This window comes from Gambusia affinis, linkage group LG09 (assembly GCF_019740435.1).
Source record: "Gambusia affinis linkage group LG09, SWU_Gaff_1.0, whole genome shotgun sequence".
NCBI classification, from domain to species: Eukaryota; Metazoa; Chordata; class Actinopteri; order Cyprinodontiformes; family Poeciliidae; genus Gambusia; species Gambusia affinis.
In genome coordinates, this window is record NC_057876.1 from 6,858,559 (window position 1) to 6,872,573 (window position 14,015).

General features: G+C 41.3%; 2 protein-coding genes across 2 annotated transcripts in view; one reads left to right on the forward strand and one right to left on the reverse strand.

Annotated features, from left to right (window-relative positions):
* The first annotated feature begins 1,760 nt into the window (after positions 1-1,760).
* Positions 1,761-6,413, forward strand: LOC122837296 (SH2 domain-containing protein 1A-like). Its single transcript, XM_044127553.1, has 3 exons — positions 1,761-2,244; positions 2,885-2,948; positions 5,060-6,413. Exons 1-3 carry the CDS (start codon positions 2,108-2,110, stop codon positions 5,333-5,335), a joined length of 477 nt encoding a protein of 158 aa, XP_043983488.1. The 5' UTR covers positions 1,761-2,107; the 3' UTR covers positions 5,336-6,413.
* A 2,884-nt stretch (positions 6,414-9,297) lies between these two features.
* tenm1 (teneurin transmembrane protein 1) overlaps positions 9,298-14,015 on the reverse strand; it is a 277,903-nt gene continuing 273,185 nt past the window's right edge. Inside the window, exon 38 of the mRNA XM_044127788.1 lies at positions 9,298-10,885. Within this exon, the coding sequence (XP_043983723.1) occupies positions 10,130-10,885 (756 nt within the window). The 3' untranslated portion in view covers positions 9,298-10,129. The remainder of the gene's footprint in view (positions 10,886-14,015) is intronic.

The following is a 14,015-nucleotide window of genomic DNA, read 5'->3' on the forward strand; positions in this document are numbered from 1 at the left end:
CAGAAGTTTTGCGACTGACAGGACAGATTGCAGGATGAGTTTGTTGTGCACGCAGCTTCATTAGCTGGTTCCTCTTTGTGTGACAAAGCAGCTGGGTGTTTAAAAAACACATGTTTATCGGAAGACGTTATCTGCAAAAAGTTTTCTGAGAACATGTGTGAGACGCCTGCTGAGAAAAACAAGAACTCTCTCAAGCTGTAGGTAAAACATTTGGCTTACTTTTACCGCTCTTGGAGCCTACAGAAGTTCTTCTAGACAAGAAAAGTTATGAAATTTGCATCCTTTGCTCTCTGTACCTAGATTATCAGTACGTCAACATGTAGACTCAGATTACCGGTGCAAACATCCTTCAGCATCGTACAGATCGTGTAAACTCCAGTAGTCATTTATGGCCCTGGAACACAAACTTTAATTTACTCCAGTTGGATTTCATTAGACTGGCATACACAAGGTCTTACAAAACTGTACAAACTGTGCAGTTTTTGTCGGGTTTTACAAACAAACATCTGAAAAGTGCATGCATTTAAATAGGTCCACCTTTTGTTGAAAGTCTTTTTTTTTTTTTTTGGGTGTTTCTCTAACAGCTTTTCACACCCAGATTCATAAAAACAGCCCAGGTTGAGTCAGAGAGGACGGAGGACAGTCAGGTTTGATTCTCAGATGAATTTTGATCTGGACTTTGACTAAGAAACTTAACTAATGAATTCGCCCTGAGGGGAAACAAAGCAAAGCGCTGGTCGTATTTTAGACCCTTTTTCTCCCAGAATTGCCCCGTGTTTAGCTCAGTCCATCCTCCAATCAAGACCGACTGTCTTCCCCTGATGCCACTAAATAAAAAACAACAGGGTGGATGGTGTGTTCACAAAAATGTACAGCAAAATACTTACTCACCCACACTTTTCAGATTCGTATTCACAAAAGAAAACTCAAAAACTACTTTCATTTTTTACTTCTATTCACAGGTATGAACTCCTTTATCAAAAACTGAAAGTCAGTGATGTTTTCACGGTTGGAACGCTACTTTTGTGGTTTAAGAAAAATCCAAAAATAATCCGCAACTTTGATTGTTTTCTTTTAAATAAAGGTTTAAGTCTTTCTTGAGGACTTAACTCAGTAAATTCAACAAGACAGAGAAAATGTTACCATGACGAACATCAACATACATGTTATTTAACTCATGTAGATAAATTCTGTATTTCATTACACTACAGACAACTCTAGTGTCTGTAGAGTTGTCTACAGACAACTCTACAGACAGGTGTAGATGAGGATTATACTGCCAAGTAAAACTTAACAATAAATGTTTGTTTGATCAAAATGCATGAGCGATTTTGGAGGTATAATTCTGTATTATTTCCCTAGAAGACTAAATAAAGTTATGCAATGGAAAATGTCATCCCACTGCTCTTCCCTCACCAGAAATATTTTTTCAAAACTGTATTTTCTTCACTAAAATCCTCCTCAGCAGATTTTGTACATCATTATTCATGGAAACAGAACAAGCAACCTTCTGTTAATCAAACAGCGATGGAAAAAAAAAAAAAAAGTTTCACTCCATATGCATAATGTATTTTCTTGTGTGAAATGAGAAAGTTTGCCTTTGTTCATCCCTCTCTTCTGCTTTTCTCTTTTTTATTGTTGTGGAAATGTTCCGTTAAGCGCCTTTGAAGTTATTTCCTGTTGCAAAATACAATCGTTTCCTGACAGAAATGCAAACCCACATTTTTGGTGTGTGCATGTGCGCGCAACGCTGCGCCTCATAAAGACAGAGGAAGGCTGCGAAGGCACTAGATCAGAAAGGTTAGAGGTTAGACGGAGTGGCTTTCAGCTCTTTGGGAGGTGAGGTGGAAAAAGGAGATCTTTAAAAAGAAGAAGAAGAAGAAGAAGGTCAAGGTCCTCATCTGAAGCTGAAATTCCCTGAGCAGACGTTTGAGAAGCAAAAGGCCGGGAAACAAAAAAAACAAACAAAAAAAAAACCCTGCTGTACCTGTGCAGCTCTCAGACTGGAGGACAAAAAGGGCTGGCCTGCAGTCAGAAAGCAGAGACAAAGAGAACAGCGCTGGCACTTAACGAACAGAGCGAAAGGCACAGTCGGAGGAAAGCGGTGATGGAGAACCTGACCGTCTACCACGGACCCATCGGCAAGGAGGAGGGCGAGAGGCGGCTGGGCCAGGACGGGAGAGACGGGAGTTACTTAGTACGTGACAGCGACTCGGTGCCAGGTGTCTTCTGCCTGTGTGTGCTGTGAGTATCCAGCCTCTTGGCGTTTCTCCTCGTTCTACATCGTTTCGTGAAAATCCTCAAAATCCCGTCTTCTGCGGTTGTACGAAATCATTTAGAAACCAGCATTAAACCAGATAACCCAAGCAGTTTCTGTCATCTGTTATAAAAAGCTATAAGCAAAGTGAGCCACACTGGGGAACTTGAGTCACTAGAAATAAAAAGATGAGCTCATTGTCTCAGATAGATACTAGACGGTGCCAGAAAAATGTGCCCTTATGAGATCTTGGACATTTTTTTGTTGTTTTTCTGTTTTTACAGCACGTTATTTTTTTTTGTAAATTAAAGACTTGAAGGCCATTTGTGAGTCTAAGAACTTCATAAAATAAACTAAAGTGCATCCCTGTTTTCAGTTTATCTGAAAGGCAGCATCAACAGCAAAGATATCCACTTTCCTGTGTGAGTGTATGCAACTTAGCAGTCAGATTTAACAAAATTATGCTGTCAAGACTCTGCCAGTAGGTCCACGTGCCACGCAAGGTGCCATTATTTTCCATTTGAGCACCTTCCCACACCCCCCTACCAAAAAAAACAAACAAAAAAAAAAAAACAAGTCTTTGCACGCTGATTCTCAAAAAAAGTGTGTCTGCATGTTTGCGTTCAGGTGCAAAGGATACGTCTACACGTACAGACTCCACAAGGACGAAGCGGGCTCGTGGGCTGCAGAAGTGAGACATCTTTTCTTCTTTTTTTTTTATTGTTAAATTACTGCTTTTACCCCGACACATTTTGCACCAGAAACACTCACCTGAGCAGCGTGGCAGCTGCACGTCTGCCTCGCTGCGGTTGCTGTTTATTAGGGTAGAAGTTGTTTTTGTGTCAGAGTAATTCAACAAACATGTTTTCTTCCTCTGTTTTTCCCCTCCGTTTTGCTTCTCACTCGTTCTCTCTCTCTCTCTCGCTATATATATATATATATATATATATATATATATATATATATATATATATATATATATATTTCAGATGTGACAGCACAGAGAAATGGGTGCATTTCTTTTCCTTCAGCAATAACACCCTGCAAGTAGTCTACGCCCCTTTGCCCCCCCCACTCCTCAAAATTTGAAGACGGTGTTTCTGATGGATGCAGCCTTTAGGACGGCGTCTTTACAGCTAGCACCATGCAGGACGTCAATGACAAGACTCCCTCTACAAGCCCAATGGCACTTTCCATTATTCATGGAAAGTGTCATTGAGGAGACGTGGTGGGGGGTGGGCGCTTTGGGATGGGCTCTACACCTTTGATTAAATGATGTTTTAAAACATATTCAAAGGATTTTTTATTTTATTTTATTGTATTTTGTACCTCAGCTCTCACAGTGTGACGGATGCGCGGCGAATTAAAGCCTTCCCGGACAAAATTACAGCGGTTGTGAAAGTGCAATTCTTCAGCGACGCTCAGCGTAAAAGGAAAGGGAAAAAAATGACACGTGAGAAACGGATCGGTAAGATATGGCTTGTGAATAATGCACAAGGCCGGTTGGAGACAGGCTGGAAAACAAACAGCAGTGCCAACATTTGCTGACCACACTTGTAATGAGCAGTCTGATGATGAATTCAGAATAAGAGATTTCAATGAGGGGCGAGCTTTTATCGTATCGTTTATCGTTAAATTAACCGCGATTCAATAGACGATGTTTGAAAACGCCCCAAAACAGGCTGATAACTGGCCATGAGAGCGTCTGTAAATGTCGATATTTTCCAAAAATATGACTAAATGCAGTTGCTGAGTGCAGCTTAGAGGGGAACAAATGTCTTCTGTATGTAACTGGTGCTCTGACGGAGCCCACTTTGAAAAGAGGAATGTATTTTAAGATGTTTTTGGGGCTGTGGTTGATGTCTTGTGCAGCATCGGTCTTGTGGATGCCTAACGAAAAACGACTAAAGATATTAGAAGCACGTTTTAAATCACCATTTTTATTGCTATCACAATAAATTCTACAAAATATCGTGATAAAATGTTATGTTTGACGGTAAATTTTCCAGCCTAAACACAGTTAGATGTCCATAACTTTTTTTATAACAAGTTCAGGAGCAGAAGACGCATTTCGTTGAGTGGGTAGATTTATTTACCCATTTATTTACCATATTGAATATATTAGCTGTATATAATAATCATTAAATTTACAATGAGCTACATTTTAAACACTCTCTTGTGGTTTTTGTTGGAAGTTATCAGGTTTTCTAGCCGTGTCTCGGAGCACAAATTACTTTCCTAAAGGATATTTGTTGCTTTTTTTTTTTATTAACTCTACAAGTAAAGCCCTCTGGGTAATAGAGTGCTTAAAGGATCTTAAATGTCACACATAAAACCACAAAAGTAAGGCTTTTCATTTGCTGAGGAATACAAAAGAACTCCAAGGGGATCAGGATGTTTACAAAGAGAAGCACATCTTAAATTTACCAAGTTTAGCTTTGAATTCCCTCGGGAGAGAATCTCCTCCTGCGAATATCTACTCTTCGGAAGCTATTTATGCAGCGTTTATGTATTTATATTATCTCCACCGCGTCATTTTTTATTTATTAATGTGGCGCTTTTTCATATTTTAACGCGGACTCTTTTGAGATCAGTGGCTCGGATTATTTAACAGACAGGATTCCTATTTCCTTTGTGCGCTGAACTTTTCTCTCGCCTCCACCTCCAGCCTGTCTTTCATATGTTGAGTCTGCAGGAGCACCTTTCTATCTTTCTTTCTTTTTTCTTCCTCTCCACCACCACATCAACCAGAGTGATGAGTTCTATTTTTACCCCCCCTCACCCCACATCTCCTGTTTTCAGACGACTCCCGGTGTGCCGAAGCGGTATTTCCGGCACATCAAGAACCTGATAGCAGCCTTCCAGAAGCGGGGACAGGGGATTGTCATGCCTCTGCTCTACCCCGTCACGGCTCAGAGGCGGGCGCAGACCCACGCCGAGCAGCAGCAGCAGACGCCCGGTAATGGCCTGTCGCCGACGCTGCCCGACCACAGCCCCTATCTGCAGCGTCTGGCGATGCCCGTCGCTCAGGAGCCGAAGAACAGGAGCAAGAAGGAGGTGGCGCAAGCTTTCGGTTAGAGAGGGTCGAACCCAAACGATGACTGAACACCAAACTTCTCAAATCTCATTTCTTTCCGCCAGTTTTTCCTCTTTCTCCTCTGAAACATCAACATCTATCACTGCACACACGAGTTTGACGACAAAAAAAACCCCCCAAAAAAAGATAAAAATATTGTTAGTGGGCGGCGAAGAAAATAAACGATTTAGTCTGAAAGAAGCTCTCTTAAATAAGGTCATGCTCACACAGCCAAAGCCTCGGCGTGACAACATAATGTGGTGGGAAAGAAATTCAATTTGACATATTGAAGTAGCGATTTTCACGGAGAGAAAGGGGTGAGAGGAGCCAGGTGTGTGTGTGTGTGTGTGTGTGTGTGTGTGTGGAATCAGTCACTTTTCTGACTGACATCAAGAAAAAATATGAGTGGGGGACACACAGGGAGGGAAGGTGAGAAACCAGTGAGAGCATCCTTTCAGCCCAGACTATTCTTCAGTGCAGCGGTCTCCTAGCAACCAAAAGACCCTCCATCTTTTTTTTTTTTTCCTCCTTCTTCACCGCAGCAGAGAGGAGCTTGGACAGTATCTAGTGGAGCATATGTTTTAGATGGGAAGAGGCTCGTCACAGTTCATCAGCAACGTTGCTACTCAGAAACGTATACATCACCTGAACATATGCATCGTGTGTCTGCGCCGCCGTCCGCAGCCTGCGGAGAGAGAAGCGCGACAATTAATGCTGGGCAGATGGCGAAGCGGCGGCATGGAGGGAGGGAGAGGCGAGTGGGGAAAGGGGAGGTGGATTAGTGGTAGCTTGCTTTTTCTTATCTGTTTTTTTTGTTTTAGAAAAAAAAAAGGGAAAACTAACTTTTTTTTTAACTCGCTTTATTATTTTTTTTGTACTTTTTTCCTTCGGCTTGGAAGTGGTTTGCAGCGTAGTCTGATTGGCATTTCCTAATGAGAGGAGACAAGCTGTAGCGAACAGCACAGCCAACTCCAGGTCCTGCCCCTTCTGCACTCACCGCCCACTCGCTGAGCCTCAGCTGTCACATATCTTTCCCTTCCTCTATGCTTTTCTTTCTCTCTCTCTCTCTCCTCACCTCCTCCTCCTCCTCTTCCTCCTTCTTCACTTCTGACAGACGCAGGCTTCTCATGCATATCTCGGTTTGAGCCATAATGATGGGTGATAATGACAGCACAGATTCGAAAGTAACAACTTCCGAGAAGCAAGAACAAAGAAGGAGCCCGGCTAGAAAAAAAAAACAGAAGAAGAAGAGGAAGTGCGAGAGAAGTGGAAAAAGGAAGGAGACCACCGAGGCGCAGGGAGAAATAACAAGCAACAGTTCCTGCTCAATGAAAAGGGGATTTAACCATTAAAGTCATCAAAGTTTTAAACAAACACAAGTTTAACCTAACAGTTAGCTATTGTTTTTTTTTTAAATATCAAACTCACTTTAAATCCAGTTTGTCTATTGTAGAGCAAGTCCATTTTTCAATTTAGCTGTTTTGTTAAGTTGAGAAAACAAGCGACATCACATGTGGCTTAGCAACTCCTCAGTTGTTTTTTTAATTTAAAAAAAATATGTTTATTATTTCCTGTTTATTCACTTGGTTCTGATCCATCTTCTGAGGTGTTAGCTGGTATTCTGTACAGTTTTTACTAAATGCCAGCTGACTGGTTCTATTTTGGAGTATCTTATCGCACTTTTGTTGTAAAACTTTGTATTTTGTGAATTCATATTTCATTACACAGCTGCTTTTTTTGCTGCAAGAGTTAAACCTCTTAGGGAATAACATAAGCTACACACGATGTGTGTTGTCCAAAGGAGATGGTTGTGACCGAGTTAGGAATTTGGGCTTCATTATGTTCTTAATATTTTGTAATTTTTTTAAATTATTTTACTTATTATCAAACTTTTGGTTGAGAAACTTTTTATTTGACGGAGCAAGAATTTCACTTAGCATCCATGTTTAGCTAGCTTAACCACAGAGCTAGCGCTAAAGACAACCTTATACTCCGCACTGCTTAATGAACAAATAATTAAGTAATTAGGCAGAAAAAAAAAACAAAACAGAAATAAATTTTGACCTGTTTTTAACGTTAGCTGTGTATTACTTCGGACAACATGAGCTACTTTTTGGGGAGAGGTGACTATCTTACCTAAACAATTTTATTAAAATTAACTGACAATTTTTAACGAATCAAAATTCATTCAGGTTATACGTTTATAGTCGTTGTCTCAATATAACATTGTAAAAGTTAAGAATTGTCATACAGGCTTACGAAAGAATCAAAACCGGCTAGTTTAGCCACAATGCTAATGCTAAAGTCAAACTTACCAGCAACTTGAGCTTCCTAATCCTGAAGGCGATCGCAGATGGGGAGCGGCGACACCAAATGACGTCATTATGCGTCATGCTTATGTGTGCAGAAAAAGATCGTTTTAGTGGATTTGATCTAAATGCAGTAATCTATTTGTCATAACCTACTATAAGAAGCATAAATAAATTGCTTTCTACTCTAAGATGAATTCGTAATACTGCAAAATCTTTACTATGTAAATCTTTCTAACAGCAGCAAACATTACCTTCCTTCTACATGCATTTTCATTTACACTCGTGAGAAATTAATCACCAGGAAAGATATTTATTGCCATCGTCGCTAAAGTGGTGAAATTGTGGATCATATGTAGTTCGCAGCTTCGAACATGAATATTTTCTCTTCTACTTTCCCACCAAAATACAACCATAGAAGAACAACTACAGTGCAGAAAAAGAGCAGCTAAACGAGCCAAAACGTAATAGCATTTACATTTATTAATCAGCCCCTCAGAGTCGTACAGAGAGCTTGAAACAATTGCTGCATCTTTTAGCGTTGGCAGTTGACCAGAAATCATTTAATAGAAAATAATAGGGGTGTATTGATGCATGTCTGACGCCGCTGGTGCGCGCTGCCCTTGAGACACATTTTGCTAACAAAAAGCCCATCTTAGCTGTGGTTGATCATTTTTAGCAGCTTATTAATAGCTCCCTCTTTGTATTTTTATAAATTTCTAAGATTAAGTACGAAGTAGTTGTCTTCACAATAGTGTCTCGTACTATCAATGTTTGTCTGGCTGCAATGTCATTGGCAGTAAAAAAACGACTTGTCTGCTTCGGTAAAACTTTGGGTAAATTACTGTTAAATCTGTCAAACTATATTATTATTTACAAGATAGCTTCTGTATCGATCCAGCTAAGCTTTCAAGATGCAAATGTATATTAAGAAAGATGTTGGGTTGAGAATTTTTCAACACAAACTGTTATTATGGATTATTGTTTCAATGTTTTGTACTTGCATTTGATGAATAAAATAGAAATTGATAAATGTTTTCCTTTATTTTTTTTATTTAAGGTTGATGTAAAACAAGATTGGCAGAACCTAAAACTGTCCTTTTAAACAATATAAAATATAAGAACATTAGTAAGAATTTTGTTAAGTGAATTTTAAAAACTGGTTGGTATTTCTTCTTTTTGGTTTCTTTTAGCTGTTGCAGTATGGTGATTTCTTGGGGTCACGGATCAAAGCTGCCCACAAAAATCTAAAATCCATGACTACTTGAGACCCTCCCTAAAACACTGAGAACTGCCTATTTCAATAAGTCACTATGCATTAATATGTACAGTGGAAACTGTCTCAGCACAACCGCCATTTTTCTGCTTTTGAGGGTACAGCCAATTAGGACGTAGGAAAACAAGTGGCGCTCCTGGATTGGCTGTTCCACAAACACCAGCCAATAGCGTCTGGGTGAATAGGCCAGGTTTCCACAAGTAATTCAGAGTCACGATCCAGAGGAAAAAATCCCAGAATAGTGAATGTCAGACCGCCACTGTACACAATAGATTTTTTTTTTATCAAGAAATGGTTGAAAATTAATACACATATTTTATTTCCTGAATTCTCACAATCTGTTTTACCAGCGTAACATGAAATCTCAGGGAACAACCTGGTAATTCACACATAATAACTTTAATCAGCATTGTAACCCAATAAAGTGAGCTTTCTTTTTTAGCGAGAATAATTACTATAGCCATGTATAATCTTTGCAAAAAAATGTAACAGATCTTCTATTGATTAACAATACTGACACTTATGAACAACATAATTTTCAGTTAGAGCACTTTTTTTTTCAGTGTGAAAGCACTGGCTATGTACATTCTTGATTTTAGTATACACACTCATACAAACTACAGTTGGAGCACACCAGAGGTGGAAACCACAGGAGGTTTCTTCTCTAAAGGGGAGTGCCAGAGTCAACAAGGCCTCTCTTACACAATATGTAAACGGTAGTATATCCGAGGTAAACCATGGGGGTCTGGGGGGAACTCAAAATGGCAACCGGAGAGCTCGTGATCATGAAGAGGATCGTTCCACTGGCCACCCGTAAGTCTTCCATCTTTGTAGTTCAGTGGTTTTTAAACACGGTCCCAAATGATTGAACAGTGTTGAAACAGTAAATGGCAGATTGTCAGTCCATCAATCCGTCAGTCAGTCTGTCAGTCAGGATACAAAAAGCAAAGCCACAGCCAAACCACACCGCTTGTGCCACTGTTAGAAATCGGAGAAACTGGACGATAATAATAAAATACCATCATTTTGTCACAATTAAAGGCATTTGGAAGTTTGTTTTTTTCTCCCTCCCCCCATTCTCTCTTCTTGTTCTCCGTAGTTATCGTCTTCTTTTTTTATTTTTCAGTAAAGTATAGAAACAGTAGAACAAATCAGAGCAGAGTAGAAACAGGCAGTCTTTGGTGGGATGGGGGGCTGTTTGTGTGTCTCTGTTACCTGCCCCCCACCTCGCTAAGTGTCATAAAGTGGATGTTGGAGGGGCAGTCGGACAGCTCCGGCTGCTGCTCTATAGGCAGGGAGTAGTAGCCGTCGTAACCCTGAACGCGACCGCCGGACAGCAGCTGCTGCTTCTCCGCCTCGCTCCACGACCGGCTCCCAACGTCCCCCAAATCCAACCGCTTCCTCTCCTTCTCCCAAGCGCCCTCCACCGCCCTCTTCCTCGCCTCCTCCCTCACCCGCGCCCTCTCCTCCTCCTCCGTTCCGCCGTAGCGCACGCACAGGCACAGCGGCCCCTGCTGGAGGGTGATGTCGGCGAAGCGTCGAGTCCTGCCGTTCACCGTGGCGCTCAATTGGGACACGCTCACGTTGACGCCGCTCTCCAGGATGCGTCCCCCGACGCCCAGCCCCAGGGCGAGGTCCTCCTCGATGGGACGGGACTGCAGGAAGTGGTGCGTGTCGCAGCCGTGCACGGTGAAGCTCAGCCCGGTGAGGTGGACGGCGCTGTTCAGGATGGCCGCCACCCGCCGGCTGTCCTCGCTGGCCACCCCGATGACTTCCGCGCTCACCCGACCGTGCGACACCGCGAAGCGGATGTTGGGGCCGAGAATGAAGGGTCGGGAGCCGAAGGGCGGAGGATGAGACGGTCTGTGGCAAGCTGAGCCCACGGGCTCGGAGACCAGAGGTAACCTCTCCAGGGAGATGAAGCTCCTCAGCTGTCTCCTCAACTCGCACTGGATTCCCAGCACCATCTGGGGGAACAAATGGGACATTTACATTGTGCAGCTGGGATTAATGTGCTTGTTTGTGATTTATGTTTATAGTAGCTGCCTTTACATTTGTAGAAAACATCGCTAATTCAAACGTTGCTAATAACGAAGTATGCAGATGACTGTAGAAGTGATTTAAGAGGCAACACTGACGTGACACGGCCATAAAAATAACATCGGTCATCAGCTACGTTCACTGGAGCCGATTTTTAAAAATATGTCTGATTTTTTTCTGCCCTTAGGTGACTAGTATCTGACCTTTGTATGACAGTCTGAACAACACAAATCAGATTTTTACAATTGTGACCCAGGTCACTTGGGTATGTGGTCCAAAATCCTTAATCCTCTGTCCGTCATTATTCTGCGTCCTGATTCATGAAAGCGGGAACAAAAGCACCAAACATGACGGACGATAGTGATGATTAAGATGTGCTGGCTCTGGTTGGACAACAACTTTAAAATCGCAAGATACACTCCACCGATAGCATCCAAGTTTACTTCAGCAAACACTGAACACGCTTGATACGCGGTACCTTACTGCGTTACATCACTGCGTTACCTCGCTGAGTTATCTTACCGCGTTACCGTTCGCTATTGCGTCGCTGTGTCGCGTCGCTGTGTTGCGTTGCTGTGCCGCGCCACTGCGCTAATTTGCATTTAAATTGTCATTATTTACTAAAAGACGTTTCAAGATAACTGTTGTAAACATTCATGAGGACTCCTTTATGTTTATAGCCACTGTAGGTCTCGATGCTCAACACCAATTTTTTGTGAAATCTGATTTTGTTTCGCGTGGCCGTTCACATTTCCAGATATGTGACTTGTATCCGGTCTCCCATGTGAACTGCGATCTAAAAGTGTCCCCGCATGACACTTTAGATGCAAATTTGATACTTTTTCAATTAAATTTTTGGATCTGGTGGCCTTTATTTGACAGTGAATTGACAAAAAAGTAGGTTGTGAGAAAAGGGAAAGACGTGGCAAATATCAACGTGACTTGAATATGTGAAAATGCGAGGAGGACAGTGGCCTCTGTAAATGGGTCGCACACTTTACTCGCCTCGAAGTTGACACTTTTAATGCATTAAATAACACTTCATTTAATGTCAGTATTGTGCACACCCCTTCGAATAAAGTGTTACCATTTAATCCTGCAATGACTTGAAAAACAGCAAGAAAAAAAAAAAAAAAACTGAATCAAACCAAACGGTCACTTTGCAAAAGACACAAAACTAAGTTTTTCTACTTAAGAAGAAGCTGCCAATACACTCTACATTAAATCAAAACTACAAGCTAATAATTTCATTCTTCGAAGAGAATGTCTTATTATTGACTTGAGCTTTTATTGTCAATTAGAAAAATAACTCGAGATCCAGGAAATGACACACAATCAGCAGCCAATTAGTTTCTCTGTGCATCTGCGGAGGACTTTGGCCTCCACTTACAAGCTGTCTCAAAACGTTAAGTTAGATTGATGAGTAATTATGGGAGAAAATGAATCGGGAACATGAATGCTTGGCATAGAAAGAAATAACTGCCCAGATTTTTATTTGCTCAACTCAACTAATTGCTTATTAATTTCACTAATGTTCTTTTTTCATGCTTCAGAAGTCCGTTTTATTTGAGTTTTCTATCGAAGCGAAAGTTTAATCTATACAGTCAATCACTTGCGCTAGAAAAGCTTGCTAACCACATGGCACAAGACATCTACCCACACCCAGGGTGCAGCTCAGCTACATTTTCACAGCATTATTTGGAGTATATCTCTTAACATGGAACCTCTGCCCAGTTTGAGTTTTGCCCACTTGAGGCGTTCTGCTTGCATAAGCGGCGTCATTCTCATTTGGACTGAGTTGTTTTCTTCAGCTCTGCCAATTGAAGGAAGTGAAACTTATTCCCTGTAAGTGTAAAGTGCTTTGGCAGTGTGAATGATGCAAACAGATAAACTCGATTTAATACTCGCCTCTTAGCAGAACAGCAAAAAGAATAACTAATCTGTAAATAGTATCATTTGGTGATGCTTTAAATTTCAGGGTACTATTAGCCTTGCTATAGTTGCCCCTCTGCCATGTTGGTTTATTTTAAATAGGGTTCTTTATAGTGACAGTACAGATGAATTAAAATGGGTTTATAGTTGACGTCCGGGGGGTGTGCACCTGTTGCGCCGTCGGTCTCGCACACTATTTCAAATTGTTGTAACTTTTAATATTTTCTTAACACAAAAACACGGCGGGCCACTGGTGGACTGCTCTACTGCACTGGATTTAATTTGACCAATTTTCAGGGCTCTGCAAAAGCAGACAACGTAGAAGTCCTGCCACCACTGTGGAGAATTTTCTTTAAGCATTTGTGCCCAAATAGGCCCATTTGATGTTTTTATATCTATATAACTAAAATACATCCTTCTGTCTGTCCAACAAGTAAGAGTCTGGGTTGCTCTTATTTTATATTGCTTACCAAATGACATTTTAATATCCACTCTGAAGTCGTGCTGCTCCTCTACGATAATATTTGGCCTCTTTTGCTACAGCCTTGACAAACATCGCTCCACTTGGAGAAATTGTATTAAAAAAAAGAAATGCTGCAGCCAATCAGCAGTATACAAATGTCTTCGCTTTTCATTCAAGTCCGAAATCAATCTGATTCAGCTGAGCAAGAGCTGCCGTCTGGCTCCACAGCTGAAGGTTGAGTGGAAGGAAAACTGTCAGCCTTTCCTTGATGGAAAAGCTGTCAAGGAAAAGCTGTATCACTAGTGAAGGGGTTTTAATGTGCTGAATACATGATAGTACTGACAATAATTCATATTTGGGCTGGTTTGTCATGGAGAAGTGTCAGGGAATTTTGTGCAAATGAAGGAATGGTCAGTTACGATAAGTAAAGAGAAAGGATGTTCAGGTCTCTTTTTCTCAAGAATAGAAACTGAAATGAAAGTGCAGCATTCAGGATGACATGGAACCTCACTTCTAAACCAAAACCCAAGCACTTCAGAACAATTTGTCTAAAACAAGGTTCAGATCAAACGCTGAGGTTTGGATTTAAAAACCACTGGGGCAGTTAGATCTGAAGATACGGGCAAAATCCCAGAGGACATCTATGCCTGGTTTAAAGAGAC

Bases quoted from the DNA above. Each gene is read 5' to 3' on its own strand.
- LOC122837296 (XM_044127553.1), top strand. From the start codon at position 2,108: ATGGAGAACCTGACCGTCTACCACGGACCCATCGGCAAGGAGGAGGGC. The intron at 2,245-2,884 runs GTGAGTATCCAG...GTTTGCGTTCAG, and splicing joins GTCTTCTGCCTGTGTGTGCT to GTGCAAAGGATACGTCTACA. The intron at 2,949-5,059 runs GTGAGACATCTT...TCCTGTTTTCAG, and splicing joins CGGGCTCGTGGGCTGCAGAA to ACGACTCCCGGTGTGCCGAA.